General features: G+C 44.0%; 1 protein-coding gene across 1 annotated transcript in view; it reads right to left on the minus strand.

Annotated features, from left to right (window-relative positions):
- Window positions 1–16,673, minus strand: part of MDM4 (MDM4 regulator of p53) — a 284,489-nt gene that overhangs the window by 95,904 nt on the left and 171,912 nt on the right. The window contains exons 6-8 of the mRNA XM_040337591.1: window positions 14,497–14,558; window positions 12,912–12,987; window positions 12,570–12,721 (exon numbers count right to left, since the gene is read on the minus strand). Coding sequence (XP_040193525.1) covers window positions 12,570–12,721; window positions 12,912–12,987; window positions 14,497–14,558 — 290 coding nt within the window. The remainder of the gene's footprint in view (window positions 1–12,569; window positions 12,722–12,911; window positions 12,988–14,496; window positions 14,559–16,673) is intronic.

A 16,673-nucleotide genomic window follows, 5' to 3' on the forward strand; every position in this document is an offset into this window, starting at 1 on the left:
ACGCTTATTGCGATTTTTTTTACTAAAAATAGGTAGAAGAATACGTATCGGCCTAAACTGAGGAAAAAAAATGTTTTTATATATGTTTTTGGGGGATATTTATTACAGCAAAAAGTAAAAAATATTGCTTTTTTTTCAAAATTGTCGCTCTATTTTTGTTTATAGCGCAAAAACTAAAAACCGCAGATGTGATCAAATACCACCAAAAGAAAGCTCTATTTGTGGGGAAAAAAGGACGCCAATTTTGTTTGGGAGCCACGTCGCACGACCGCGCAATTGTCTGTTAAAGCGACGCAGTCCCGAACTGTAAAAACACCTTGGGTCTTTAGGCTGCATATTGGTCCGGGGCTTAAGTGGTTAAACCTTACACTTGGACAGAGCACTATGCGATTATTTCAACCTTTACTTTAATCCCAAATGCTCAAGACCCCACATGGCACATAAACAATTCAATTCTCACACACCTGTCACATTCATCAGACTTAGAATCAGAAATAAAAGAATATCTGGAAAACAATGATACTCCTGATATATCCCCACTAACATTGTGGGAAGCCCATAAACCTGTTCTTAGAGGGGTCTGTTTACGACAAGCATCATACCTTAAAAAGAAAAACAACAAAAACTAGAAAAATAATTCAATGAATGTTACACAAATTTCCAATCTAACCCTACACCAGTGTCAAAAACACAACTTGATAAGGCAAGTTTGAATCTTGACCTATTCCTATCAGAATCGGTGGACAAAACATTACGTAAATCTTAACACAAATTATACTTTAAAGCTTATAAACCTGGCACCTTTCTTGCACATGCGCTTAAAAAAGTAACCCATTTAAGCCAATTTGCCTAAAAATACCCCATGATAAATACACAAGTAACCCAGTAAAGATCTTACACATCTTTCATAAATATCTTACTTCTTTATACAAAAAAAAAAAAAAAGGATCCTTCGACCTACCCTCAGCAGAATAATTTTTTTCATAAATTAAACTTTCAACTCTCTCTCAAGTTCAATACGATAACCTTGAAAGTCCCATTAAACCTATAGAAATTGAATTGGCAATTACATCCCTTAAGTTAAATAAATGACCAGGCCCTGACGGATTCTCAACCCTCTATTATAATTTATTTATTTTTTAACCATATTCTTACTCCCATGTTAACAAAAGCGTTTAATTCCCTACTTAACCACTTCTCTACTTTGGGTGTTTTTCAGATTTGGTGTTAACAAGACTAAAACATTTTTTTTTGCTAGAAAATTATTTAAAACCCACAAACATTATATATTTATTTTTTTCTAATACCCTAGAGAATAAAATGGCGATCATTGCAATACTTTTTGTCACACCATATTTGCGCAGCGGTCCTACAAGCGCACTTTTTTTGGAAAAAAATCACTTTTTTGAATTATAAAATAAGACAGCAAAAAATTTGGCCCAATTTTCTTATATATTGTGAAAGATAATGTTACGCCGAGTAAAATGATACCCAACATGTCACGCTTACAAATTGCGCCCGCTCGTGGCAAAAAATTCTATAGGTTGCATTTTTTGAGTTACAGAGGAGGTCTAGGGCTATAATTATTGCGATCGCGGCGATACCTCACTTGTGTGGTTTGAACACCGTTTTCATATGCGGGCGCTACTCGCGTATGCGTTCACTTCTGCTCGCGAGCTCGTCGGGACGGGGCACTTTAAATTTTTTTTTATTTATTTTATTATTTTTTACACTGGAAAAAATAAAAAATAAAAATGATCACTTTTATTCCTATTAAAAGGAATGTAAACATCCCTTGTAATAGAAAAAAGCATGACAGGTCCTCTTAAATATGAGATCTGGGGTCAAAAAGACATCAGATCTCATATTTAGACTAAAATGCAAAAAAAAAAAAAAAAAAAAATTGAAACTGTCATTTTTTTCAAATGACAAAAAAAATAAAGTTTCTTTAAGACGCTGGGCGGGACCGACGTTTTGACGTCACTTCCGCCCAGCAGAGCTATGGGGACGGGTGGGGGCTATTTTTCCCTCACTCGCAACCCCACACAGCTGCCGAACGGACCCAATCTCCTCCGCCGCTACCGACGGCTCCGGTAAGCAGCGGAGGGCGCGTGAGAGCAGCGGGAGGGGCGGTTACCGAGATATCCATCTTTAAAGTTAGGCCGTATAAAGTCGTACAGCGGTTTGGAAGTGGTTAAACAATCCTTAACTGCAATAATTTCAATGATCCCTAAACCTCAGTCTGATGACTCATCTTGTACTAATTTTAGACCTATATCCTTATTAAACCTAGATATAAAACTACTAGCGAAAGTAATGGCGTTGCGTCTCAATAATATAATTGGTTTATTAATAAGCAAAGATCAAGTAGGTTTCATCCCTTTACGCCAAGCCGCAGATAATGTTCAAAAAACATCATTATTGATTCAAGCAGCTAAAACACTGCAAATACCTCGGTCTCCTTTCATTAGATATCAAAAAAGCATTTGATACAGTGACGTGACCCTACTTACATTTCGCTCTGCAAAAATGGGGCTTTGGCCCTCATTTTCTAAGCAGGGTCACTTCACTTTATAATAATCCCAAGGCATATGTTAAATATGCAGGATACAAATCAGACATGTTCGATATCAATAGAGGAACACGCCAGGGTTGCACTCTCTCCCCACTCTTATTTGCCTTACTCATTGAACCTCTTGCCCAGGCTATCCGTACAGACCCCTCATTCAAGGGCATAGATTTAGCAAGCCATCAACATAACCTATGTCTATTTGCTGATGATATATTAATTGTTATGTCTTCCCCTCAGATTTCTGCTCCCAAGCTCAAAAACTAGACCACTTTGCCCAAATTTCTGGACTAATTATAAACTCACAAAAATCAACAGCCTTAAACATCTCTCTTTACCTCCGCAAACACTACAACAAGCCCAAACATCTCTCCCTTTTACATGGTCAACATCTCACCTCACGTATCTAGGTATTACTCTTACCCCCAAATCTATCGGATATCTTCTCTGCTAACTATCGCCCACTACTACGAAAAATTACTAATCTTCTTTGACAATGATCTTCTTTGCCAATATCCTAGAATGGTAAAATAAATGTAGTAAAATGGACTGTACTACCTAAAATGTTATAGCTTTTTCGTTTATTACCCATTCCCATCCCGGCATACTTCTTTAGGAACCTGCAACGTAAAATACTTCAAGCATTTATATGGAACTCCTTAAAATCTCGCTTACCAACCCACACTCTATCTTTCTAAACTAGGATTAGGTTTTCATAATTTTACTAATTGTTTCCATGCAGCACAAATAGCGCATATTCCTAAATATCTCAAAACACGAGGCCCCCTCTGGGTAGCGATTGAATCCGATCTCCATACCAAATCTAATATGGCCCACCTCTTCTGACCATAAAAGAATTAATAGGATTTCTAAAAACATACAATTGTTATATGGGATAGATTCAAAGTAATCAAAGGACTACAATCTCCGCATACACCTCTTTTCTACCCGGCTCATACATCTCCTAAAACTTTTAAAAAATGGATTTCTGCTGACTTAAACACAACTCTGTGACCTGGCAACAACCACTTCACTTTAAACACTTCCTGAAATATGTTAAAGCCATCAATTTCTAGATTCAGAACTCGAACATTATCTACAAATAAAAATAAAATAAAAAATATGCCATTTATACAAGGTAGAGATAATTTTGTGACAGAATGCATTTCAAACATATGTAAAAATGAAAAAGAGGTTAAAGCTGCGCCATTAAACCAAAAAATAAAAGTCCACTGAAACTAAAATATATGTATAGTCCTAATGTGCACCATTAAAAAAAAATGTCTTTTTTTCTCCTTATTCTAGCCTGTCTTTTTCTATTTTTTTTATATAGAATATTGTAGCGAAACACTCACTATTAATTATAACACAATAATAGATTGTAAACTCTAATGTCCTATTATAAGTTACTGCATCTCGTAGTAATTAATACTTTATTATTTATCACTCTTAGACCCCTTTCACAACGACACGTTTTTCAGGCGGTTCAGCACTAAAGATAGCGCTGCTATACCGCCTGAAAAAATCGTGCCCTGCAGGCTTTAATGTGAAAGCCCGAAGGCTTTCACACTGAAGCGGTGCTCTAGCAGGACCGCTCCAAAAGTCCTGCTAGCCCCATCTTTGGAGCGGTATAGGAGCGGGGTGTTTACCACCCCTATACCGCTCCTTCCCATTGAAAACAACGGGAAACCGCGGTAATACCACCCGCAATGCGCCTCTACAGAGGCGCATTGCAGGCGGTATTAACCCTTTTTCGGCCGCTAGCGGGGGTTAAAACTGCACCGCTAGCGACCGAATATCGCGGTAAATACGACGGTATATCTGCGCTAAAAATCGCGCCGCTATACCGTCACCGCACCTCCACTGCCCCATGTGAAAGGGGCCTAAAAGTTGAACAACTTTTAAATTTTTTGTTCATCTCGATTATATAATTGTTAAAACTGATTGTAACACCTTAGTTCTTTAAATAATATATAGCTTACTTAAAGCGGTAGTTCACCCTCTCGTACTTGATGTTACCATCGAGACAGGCATTGTAGCGCGAGCTACAGTATGCCTGTCCCGATTTTTTTAACCCCGTACTCACCTCGTAGTCGTCCATCGTAGATTTCGGCTCCCGCGGGGAATGGGCGTGCCTATGGAGAGGGAGGATGATTGACGGCCGGCCCTGGCACGTCACTCTCCCCGAAGACAGCCGGAGTAGGTCTCGGCTCTTCACGGCGCGTGCGCACAGGCTATGCGCACGCGTCGTGAAGACCAAGCCTATTTCGGCTATTTCCGGAGAAGCGTGACGTGCCAGAGCCGGCCGTCAATCATCCTCCGTCTCCAGAGGCACGCCCATTCCCCGGTATCTTCGATGGACGACTACAAGGTGAGTATGGGGGGAAAAAATTCGGGACAGGCATACTGTAGCTCGCGCTACAATGCCTGATTTAAAGGTAAAAGAAAAAAAAATTTTTTTTTCCCGTCGATAGGGTGAACCCCCGCTTTAAGTCAATTGCTTGTAAATACAAGTAATACTAAGATTTGATATGTAAATCCAACTAATGCTATCATCTAATGTAATCAATATTTTGTTAATTGTACCAATGTTTATATTTAAAAAATCAATAAACAAATTTGACAATAATTAGTCTGCCTATGTTACGCCCCTTGGTACCATAAACGTACAATTGTAATATTAACGTGATACCTACGTGATACCTACGTAATCATGTGTATAAAAAAAACTTCAATTGCGTCATAAGGCAGAACAGTTATTTGGAAAGATGCAGAGTGTATCTTTTGGGTCTGTTCCCTACTGCAGTAGTTAATTTGGAAGCACTAAACAATATAAGTATAGGAGTTGCTCAGTTGCCGATCTATAAATTTCCATTTGACCAGTATAACCACTCACTCAAAGTCGGGAGCTGGTAGCAAGCAGTTATAAAGTAGATTTTGCCGAGATAACCTGTGACCTGGATGCGCTGAGCTTATAGAATGGAAAGAAGAGGTGCAAGGACCTTTGTGAAGACAGAGAGAAGAAGAGCAGAGGATAGATCAAATATAAGCACAATAGACTGGAAAGGATTGTCAAGGTGGATTTGTGAGCCACCAGGCCAGTAATAACCTGCTATTGAGCATCAAGCACACATGATTGTGTAAAGTGTGCATTCTTGTACCACACAGCCATAATGTCGATCTGCAAATTATATGCGGTCACGGAGCTCAGGACCGGGTCGCAAGCGGGCCAGCTCTGCTGACATATATCGTCGTGCGGCAGTCCTTAAGTGGTTAAACAAATGTCTCTGTGGTAAGTGCCGTCATAACAATAGAACATATGACGTCCTGCCCAAATTAGGCCGTGCTCCAACGCGATCGGTCACCCCGTGTCCACCGAATATGGCAGATGATAGATCACTGTACCGGCACGCTGCCGGTACCATTTGATCGCTGTGGCCAATCACATGACAACTGTACACAATGAAAGGCTTTGACTGATGCTTTTTGATTGTGTACTGTTGTGAGAAGCTCTGAGATTGGTCCCAGTCAGTGGCGGCTGGTGGGTTTTTGTTAGGGGGGGGGGCAAACAACCCCCCCAGGGCGGTCGGCAACGCGGCATTAAAACCCCCCCCGGGTGGGCGGCAGTTACCCGATCTAGGTGGTGGGCTGTGGTGTCCTCCAGCATGGTCCGTCCGCCGCGTGTGCGGCGGGGTGCGGGTCCAGTGTCCGCTCCTCCAGCAGCTTCCTCCATCGTGTGTCTCCTCTCTCTTCTGCTTATGCACTAGGCATCCAATAGGATCGCTTGACGCTTTGTTAAATTGGGAAAAAACAGCTCCAATATGTAGATCAGGGGTCCAGATGCATGGACAGGGGGTGGGGGCTGCGCCCATGTGCCCTCTTTGGACAAGCTGCCACAGGTCACAGCGATCGCATTGTACAGACCGGAACAATCACAGCTGATCACACTGTCTGTACCATATGATTAGCAGTGGCCAATCACAGCTAATCAATAGTAAACACTGAAAGAATAGTTGAAGAAAAAAATATGGTTGCTTATAACTGTTAAATTTACAGCTATAAGCAAAGTGCGTACAAAAAAATCCTGATCACATTGTTTGAGTATTAGTGTTACAGTGGTAATACAATTGTTCTGTATGACACTGTAGTGCACTGGTAACCACTTAAGCCCCGGACCAAAATGCTGCCTAAAGACCCAAGGTGTTTTTACAGTTCGGGACTGCGTCGCTTTAACAGAAAATTGCGCGGTCATGCGACGTGGCCCCCAAACAAAATTGGCGTCCTTTTTTTCCCCACAAATAGAGCTTTCCTTTGGTGGTATTTGATCACCTCTGCGGTTTTTATTTTTTGCGCTATAAACAAAAATAAAGCGTCAATTTTGAAAAAAATTCAATATTTTTTACTTTTTGTTATAATAAATATCCCCCAAAAAAACATATATAAAAATATTTTTTTCCCTCAGTTTAGGCCGATACGTATTCTTCGACCTATTTTTAGTAAAAAAAATCGCAATAAGCGTTTATCGATTGGTTTGCGCAAAATGTATAGCGTTTACAAAATAGGGGATAGTTTTATTGCATCAGCGATTTTTTTTCGTGACTGCGACATTATGGCGGACACTTCGGACAATTTTGACACATTTTTGGAACCATTGTGATTTTCACAGCAAAAAATGCATTTAAATTGCATTCTTTATTGTGAAAATGACAGTTGCAGTTTGGGAGTTAACCACAGGGGGCGCTGTAGGAGTTAGGGTGCACCTAGTGTGTGTTTACAACTGTAGGGGGGTGTGGCTGTAGGACTGACATCATCGATTGTGTCTCCCCTATAAAGGGGATGACACAATCGATGCGCCGCCACAGTGAAGCACGGGGAAGCCGTGTTTACATACGTCTCTCCCCGTTCTTTAGCTCCGGGGAGCGATCGCGACGGAGCGGCTATAAACAAATAGCCGCGCCGTCGTCCCGGATCGCTCCCCGAGCGAACCCGACCGCCGCATGTAGCGGGGGGGGGGGGGGGGTCCCGATCGGACCCCCCACCCGCTAGAAGGCAAGGACGTACATGAACGCCCATGTGCCTGTACGTGCCATACTGTGGACGTACATTTACATGCGGCGGTCAGGAAGTGGGTAACTATGTAAAATTGCTCAAAAAAAATTGCAACTTCAAGAAACTCGCCATGCCTCTTACTTAATACATTGGACTGTCTACTTTCCAAAAAGGGGTCATTTGGGGGATATTTGTACTGTCCTGGCATTTTTGGGCCTGAAGAAATGAGATCAGGATTGATCGGTTTTCAGATATACTGTAGTAGGCATAGTGTGGACTTTTCTACAGACTAAATAATATACACTGATTTGGGTTATTTTCACCAAAGAAATGTAGCAGTATACATTTTGGACTACAATTTATGAAGGACCATTTATTTGCAAAATATAATAAAAGAAACAAAGAAAAAAAACAAGTTTTTTTCCCATAGTTGTTAGTCCTTCGGGAGGAAGGATGGATGAGGCCGTAAAATGACCCTATCCTTGTGCTTATGTAGCCTGGCTTCACCACCAGGCTACATAAGCCCTCCAGACTCTGTAATAGATTAGCCTAGACACAGGCTTTCTGGCATTAATTAGAGTGGAGATCACAGGGTTGGAGAGCCCTCTCCTTCTTAAAATATAGGATTCAGTCGCCAGGCCGTCAAACTTAGCGACTGTAAGGAAGGGTGGAATATCGGGCCCTGAGAGAGTAGGTCTGGACGGAGCGGAAGGGTCCAAGGATCCCCCACGGACATCTTTACGATTAGTGTATACCAAGACCTCCGGGGGCCAGGCTGGGGCTACCAGAATCACCGGCTTGCGTTCCACCCAGATCCTGCGCAGGAGCCGGGATAACAGTCGCACAGGGGGGAAGGCGTATATCAGGGAGAACTGAGTCCACAGGCACACAAGCGCATCCGTCTGGCATGCCAACGGGTCTCTTGTCCGGGACACAAATCTGTCTAGTCTTGTATTGAACCTGGATGCCATAAGATAGACATCCGGAGAACCCCACCTCCTGCAAAGATCCCGGAACACCTGGGGATGAAGACACCATTCTCCTGGAGAGATCTGTTGGCGGCTGAGGTAATCCGCCTGCCAATTTTCTATCCCGGGGATAAAAACCGCTGATATGCAGGGCACATGCGCTTCTGCCCAAGTGAGGACCTGATCGGCCTCTTTGGGCCAACCGGCTCCTGGTGCCCACCTGGTGGTTTATATATGCCACCGCTGTGGCGTTGTCTGACTGTATCCTGACTGGGAACCCCCGCAGCTCCGCCGTCCATGCCCTTAGGGCTAGCCGAATTGCCTGGATCTCCAGCAGATTGATGGGTAGAGACCCTTCTGAAACTGACCACCTTCCCTGCTGGGTCAGGTTCCCTAGCACTGCCCCCCAGCCCGTCAGGGTGGCGTCCGTCGTCACTATCTTCCAAGAGACCGGGCTGAAGGATCTCCCCTTCTGCAGATTCCGGGGGGTCAACCACCAGCAGAGACTCTGCTGGACCCGAGGAGAGAGAGACATGGGGTAGTCCAACGTATGAGACGTCCTGTTCCAGGCCGAAAGGAGGGCTGCCTGCAATTTCCTTGAATGAAGGTAAGGTACTGCCTCGAACGTGGCCACCAGTTTTCCCAATAGTCGCATACAGAGGCAAATGGATGTTTTTTTCTTGCTCAGGACCGACCAAATTAATTCTCTTATAAAATTGATCTTTGGTTGAGGCAAGAAGATCTTTTGGTGTTCTGTGTTGAAGAACATACTGAGATATTCCAGACTTTTTGTTGGCTGTAAGGCCGACTTGTCCTCGTTTATGAGCCAGCCGAGTGACTGGAGATAGCGTACCGTCACCCAAACAGCTCGCTTCAAGCTGAGGGCCGAATGATCTATCAACAAGAGATCGTCTAAATATGCCATCACTGAGATCCCCTGGGCTCTCAAGTTGGCCAACGGGGGTGCCAAGATCTTTGTGAAGACTCTGGGAGCCGTGGCCAACCCGAAAGGGAGGGCCACGAACTGGAAATGGCGCTGGCCTACCGAAAAACGCAGGTACTTGTGATGGCCTGGGAAAATCGCCACGTGGAGGTACGCATCCTTTATGTCGATAGATGCCAGAAAATCTTTGCCCTGTAAAGTGGCGGCTACAGACCGGATAGAATCCATCCGAAAGGTCCAGATGTTTAAATACCGATTCAGGCCCTTCAGGTTTAATATTGGCCTGACGTTGCCATTTGGCTTTGGGATAATGAAAAGATTTGAATAGTATCCCCGGCCCTGTTCCTGAACTGGCACCTCTACGATTACCCCCTGAGACAAGAGTCGATTCAAGGCTGCCAAGAGTGAATCCCTCTTTTCCAGGTCCTTTGGCATGCTTGAGATAAGAAAGCGAGGAGGGGGGAACCCCCGAAACTCCAGTTGGTAGCCTGAAGAGACCGTGGAGAGGACCCATCTGTCGGGAACTTTCTCCTGCCAGACTTCTGTGAATAACCGGAGCCTTCTCCCCCACCCGAGAGAGTGGGGGCGCCCCTTCATAAAGGCATAAAGGCGCCTTTGGGGCCGGTTTTGCTGGCTTACGGGTCCAGGATCTCCTGTTACCTGGAGCCGGACCCTGTGGCTTATTCCCCATGCCTGATCGACCTGGAGGCCGTCGATACTGCTGGGAGGCCGAGGTCCCCGGGACTGAAGAGGTAGAACATTTAAACGTGGGACCTCGGACCCTCTTCCTAACCGGCAAAAGGGTACTTTTCCCACTTGAGATCTTCTGAATATATTTGTCCAGATCTTCTCCAAACAACCTTTCGCCATGAAAAGGATAACCTGCCAAGAGTTTTTTTCAAGTGGTCTCGGCTGACCAATTCTTCAGTCATAGGAGTCCCCTGCATATGGACTAAAGACAGCGAGAGACGAGAAGCCTGCTGGATAGAGTCTTTGATGGCATCGACGGGAAAGCACAGGGCTCTTGGTAAGTCAGCCAACTCCTGAGCCTGCTTGGCAGGAATATCCCTTAGGACCTGCTTTGCCTGGTCTTTTAATGCCTGGCAAACCCCAATGGCCGCTATGGCCAGGTGAATCACTGCCGTGGTGAAAGATGCTTTCAGCAAAGTTTCCAACCGCTTATCGGCCGAGTCCTTAAAAATTTGGACATTATCAACAGGGCAAGTAAGGCTTTTATTAAACGCACAAAACAGCTGCGTCTACCGCGGAAAGAGACCACTTCTTTGTGAATTTTTCTTCCATTGGGTAGAGAACCAAGAATCTCTTAGTGGGAACAAAGATCCTGTCCGGGCGTACCCAATCCTGATACATCAGCTCCTTTAACAGAGGATGGATAGGGAAAACCGAATTAGACTGTGGAGCCTTTAAGGAACCCAGAGAGGACACTGCGCTCACTGCCGGCTCTGACCGGGGCATTCTGAAAGCAGAGCGCACCATATCCGTCAAGGATTGGACCCAAAGCTTCTCTGCCTGAAAAGTCGAAAAATGTTCCTCTACGGTCGATTCTTCAGAATCCGAACCCCTTAGGTCCTCTTCCTCTTGGTCCCCTGGAAATATGGCTTCCTCTAGGGCCAAAACCTCCCTATCTGGGGACTGAACCCCAGGAGAGGGGGACCTAGCCCGTTTCCTCTCGGGCAAAGCGACACCAATTAAAGCCGTTAACCTCTGCTCGAATCCCCCTAGGGTGGAGGCCAATACCTCCTCTGTTACATAGACAGGGGGTGCCTGAGTAGGACCGGCTGCAGCACCCAGTAACCCCAATGGCTCAACCTGAGGACCAAACTCTGGTGTTTCAGGGGAGTACGGCACGCGCACTGTGTCCCACCTATTGTTTGGACTTACCAGCCTTTTAAAGTGTAGCTGCTTCCAATCCGTCCCTCCCACTGCCCCGCCAATCGTACCATCCGAGCGTGCGCACGCACACAGACCACATGCACACACAGACCATGCGCACACACAGACCGCGCACACGCACGCACACCCCGGTCGACAGAGGACAGCAGGAGGAGAGGGGGCCGCAGCCCCCAGGCAGGGGGGAACACAGCGCTGCAGGGACCCAGCAAATTAACCCAGGCTATAGAAGGGAAGACATACAGGTAATGGTTTCTCTTACATACCACCTAACAGCATAGCATAGGAATCAGCGAGGGGGTATATAACTATATGGGTACTAAAAGCCATCCTGTCTACAGAAGACATAGTGGTCATAATTGCCCATGCATAGAAGCATAATACAGGCCAACCCATAGACCCCGAAAAAAATGGAAGACCTACTGTTGAACCAAGTTCCGCAGGTACTTCCACTTACCTTTCCACGCCGCAGGGTGTTGCTTATGCAAGAGGCCCAATCTTCACCCCTCACCATGGGCATTGTCAGAGACCTTCAGGGACCAGGGACCATGGACAGAAACACCACTCCCCTGGAGCTATATAGCACCCTGGCAGCAGAAAACTTTTAGCCTTGGAATTGACCAAAGTACTGGAGCCCAGAGTCCAGCTCTCCAGAGAAAAGCATTATAGGCCAAACCACATTCTTCCTTCCGAGGTCCGGGTACCGTTCACTTTGGCTATGAAGCACCTTAAACTGATCCGGATTCCTAGCCTGCTCCAGCCCAAAAGGACCCATAAGCAAGGCTTTTCTGAACGTGACCAACACCTAAGACACTGGCGAAAAAACTGAGGTGCTTCCGGTATGGGAGGGGTTATATAGGGAGGGAAATTCCTGTCTGAGTGCCAGTGTCCATCACCTGAAGGTAGGCTCTATAACCCACATAGTCATTACTATGCTGCTCTGTGTCCCGTGATGTACGATAAAGAAAGACCAGAAGGTTGCCGAATGTCTAGATTAGATCATCATTTCTAATCATACATTTAACAATTCAAATAGTACCCATTACAAAAGTTTACTATATTTGTCATATAGACAAAGGTTAGATTTTTAATTGCTATCACAAAGGTGTGAACAAGATGTGTATGTCACCTGATTTGATGGAATATCCGTAGATCCATGACTTTGAGGGTCATAGTTTGACCTGAGATTTCCCAAAAACCACCAAGGTAGTCCAGCACCATCCCATTCTTCAAATGGGATGTCCAGGCGAGCTTGCTTGCAAACAGCAGAATCTTCACTATCTTTCAAAAAAGCAAATGATATTCATTCAAAACAGAAGAATAAAAGTAAAATTGTGATTTTATATTTAATACAGTTATAGAACCCAAACCCTATTTTGCAGTGAAGCAGCAACATTATCTGAATTAATCTACCTGCAAAGTATTGATATATTACAAATAATTCACACTAGAAGCTCTAAAGAGAACATACCTTCTGCAAGGCGCTTGCAAAGTGAAGAAGCCAAAATAGTTTCATCTATCGCTTGTAATTTATTTTCGTCAGGATTCTGAGAGAATAGAAAATTATAGATGAAAAAATTAGCACTGCTATAATGGAGATTGACAAAAGAAATGCAGCAATTATGTACCGACCACCTTGCCAGGCAACTCTAAATTCACTTTGCAAATGAAACACAGATTTTAGATTTGCAGCTGTACGTAGCATTCAAGCATACCCAAGTTCTAATTCATTTCTGGTACGCAGCAACACTGCTCTATTACACATCTCCTTTAAAAGCACAGTATATTGGCACTTTTAAGCAGATGAGCATCATTATATTATAATATATATATATATATATATATATATATATATATATATATATATATATATATATATATATATATATATATATATATATAAAAAATAAAAAACGGTAGCTTTCAGACATAATCATTTCAGTGTTATCAAACATCAGCAATATTAATACGGCAACATTAAAAGAAAACTTCTGAAATGCCAATAACCATAATGTATATGAAAAATGCCATAATAAAACCATGTGAGCTGTGTGAATTCATCAGATGAAATGCTTACTACGTAGGCAAATCATAGGTCTATTACAACTCCATGGTACCAAGCTTATGACAGCCTTGCTTACATTTTCATTAAAGGAGTTGTAAAGGCAGAAGGTTTATCTTAATGCATTCTATACATTAAGATAAAAAACCTTCTGTGTGTTGCAGCCCCCCAGCACCCCCCAATTACCTACCTGAGCCCCTTCTCTCTCCAGCTATGTCCTAGATCCCCTTAGCCATCCAGGACACTCCTCCCGATTGGCTGAGACAGAGCAGTGGCGCCATTGGCTCCAGCGGCTGTCAACGTCAGTCAGCCAATCAGGGGAGAGAGGGGGCGGGCAATGTCAGGGCTCCATGTCTGAATGGATACATGGAGCTCTAACTCGGCTTGCTGGCTGCTTTTGCTGGCTTAGAAACACGCATAAGGGGGGGGGGAACAGCAAAGAGGCACCCGAGAAGAGGAGGATCCAGTCTGCTCTGTGCAAAACCAACTGCACAGAAGTATATGTTTGTTATAAAAATAAAAATACACAAGACTTTACAATCACTTTAACTGCTCTTTCATTGCCATTTGGAATTAATAACCACATTTCATCCAAATGGTAAGTACAAGAGGGATGCCGACATCCAATATGCATTCACTGTACACATCCACAAACCCCCCTAGCACAACATCAACTATAATGTCTGCCCAAAGCATTCTAAATACATGAGATACATTTGAGTAGATGATTTTGGCATACAAAATGCAACTATGAACTGACTGAAAAGAGGGTAATAAAAACATAGCTATTCTGGTGGCCGGTACAAAACTGCTGCATCATTTATACAGCTCTGAAAAAAGCTGTGTGTATTAAGGAACAGAGATGGGTAACTCTGTCCCTGCTCGATGGACTCCAGTGGAACCTCAACGGTTTGAAAATGCAGCCTGGAGATCCAACGTTGGCAGGTACAGAGAAGGGGGGCTCTGTACAAGGTCAATAAATACCAGGTTTTACCTTCTGATGCTCCAAACCGCCCGAATCCTGCCTTTGGTCTCTTGAGGGACTCTGAGCAGCATCTGTGGATTGGATGAAAAAAAAAATCCCTTCCCTAGTAATATGTGTTTAATCCATGTGATGTAAATTTTAACCCTCAGGAATTAAACTACCAAGCCCAAAAGAAGGAATAACCACTGCCACAGCACAACCTCATATTAGCAGCTGTAAAGCAGGTTACAGTAACAGCACAAAGATACAGCATGTATGAGGGAGATATATATATTATATATACACACACACACACACACACACACACATACATACACATATACAGTATCTCACAAAAGCGAGTACACCCCTCACATTTTTGTAAATATTTTATTATATCTTTTCATGTGACAACACAGAAGAAATTACACTTTGCTACAATGTCAAGTAGTGATTGTACAGCTTGTATAACAGTGCTGTCTCCTCAAAATAATTCAACACAGCCATTAATGTCTAAACTGCTGGCAACAAAAGTGAGTACATCCCTAAGTGAAAGTGTCCAAATTTGGCCCAATTAGCCACTGTCTCTCCCCGTTGTCATGCAACTCATTAGTGTTACAAAGTCTCAAGCCGGGTTCACACTGGTGCGACAAACGCTCCGACACTGGGAGCTCATGACGTGTGAAACCGTAAAATCCTTTTCTCTGAAGTCAATGGACGGACACAGCTTCCTTATACTCTTGACTGTAGGGTTAGGTTACATCTATTAGGAGAGGACTAGGCAGACATGTTAATGGTTAAAACATGTAATCTTTAGCAAAGCTGAAACAGCCCCGCCCAGGGGGCGGTCCCTCTGGTCATAACCCCTCTCACTGCACTGAGCAGCTCAGTTCGTCAAAAAGCAGTACAAACTCAAAAAAAGGAGGGGTGGGTGCAGTGTCCATCCATGGACTTCGGAGAAAAGGATATTAAGGTGAGTACAAAAATCCCATTTTCTCTTTCGTCCATGGACAAACGCAGCTTCCTTACTCTCTTGACTGTAGGGATGTCCCCAAGCAGTGTCAGAAAACGAGGGGTGGGAACAGCAATCAAAAACCAAACTTCACCCCAACACACCAGAGGTCCTCAACGGAGGAGACGCGACCTTAAAGGAGTTGTAAAGGTTTGTTTTTTATTTTCTAAATAGGTTACTTTAAGCTAGTGCATTGTTGGTTCACTTACCTTTTCCTTCAATTTCCCTTCTAAATGTGTGTTTTCTTTGTCTGAATTTCTTAATTCCTGTTCCTCCTCAGTAAGCTGTTCTAAAGGACTTTCCACCGCTCGGATGATGGTGGAAAGCTTATGGAGGAGAAACAGGAAGTGAGAAATTCAAACAAAGAAAAAAAACATTTAGAAGGGAAATCAAAAGGAAAAGTGAACAAACAATGCACTAGCTTAATGGAACCAATTTAGAAAATAAAAGATGAACCTTTACAACCCCTTTAAACTTTCGCCTGAAAAACTTTGCAGCCGAAGCAAGCATCTGAAGATGCACTTACATCAACCTTGTAAAACTTAGTGAAAGTGTGAACGGACGACCAGGTTGACGCCTTACACACCTGTGAGACAGACTCTTGATGTCAGAAAGCACCAATTGCCCTGATCGAATGCGCCGTGACAGGAAAAGGGGACGCCCGCCCTTTCAGGGCATAAGCCTGAATCACGATCTGTCTGATCCACCGAGAAATGGTGGCCGACGAGACCGAAAAGCCTTACTTTGGACCAGACACTAGGGTTGTCCCGATACCACTTTTTTAGGACTGAGTACAAGTACCGATACTTTTTTTTATGTACTCGCCGATACCGAATACCGATACTTTTTTTAAATGTGTCCCCAAATGCAGCCATGTCCCCCCCATATGCAGCCATGTCCCCCACATATTCCAGCCATGTCCCCCTCATATTCCAGCCATGTCCCCCTCATATTCCAGCCATGTCCCCCTCATATTCCAGCCATGTCCCCCACATATTCCAGCCATGTCCCCCACATATTCCAGCCATGTCCCCCACATATTCCAGCCATGTCCCCCACATATTCCAGCCATGTCCCCCACATAATGCAGCCATGTCCCCCACATAATGCAGCCATGTCCCCCACATAATGCAGCCATGTCCCCCACATAATGCAGCCATGTCCCCCACATAATGCAGCCATGTCCTACATACCT

The sequence above is a fragment of the Rana temporaria genome, chromosome 2 (genome assembly GCF_905171775.1).
Source record: "Rana temporaria chromosome 2, aRanTem1.1, whole genome shotgun sequence".
Taxonomy (NCBI): Eukaryota; Metazoa; Chordata; class Amphibia; order Anura; family Ranidae; genus Rana; species Rana temporaria.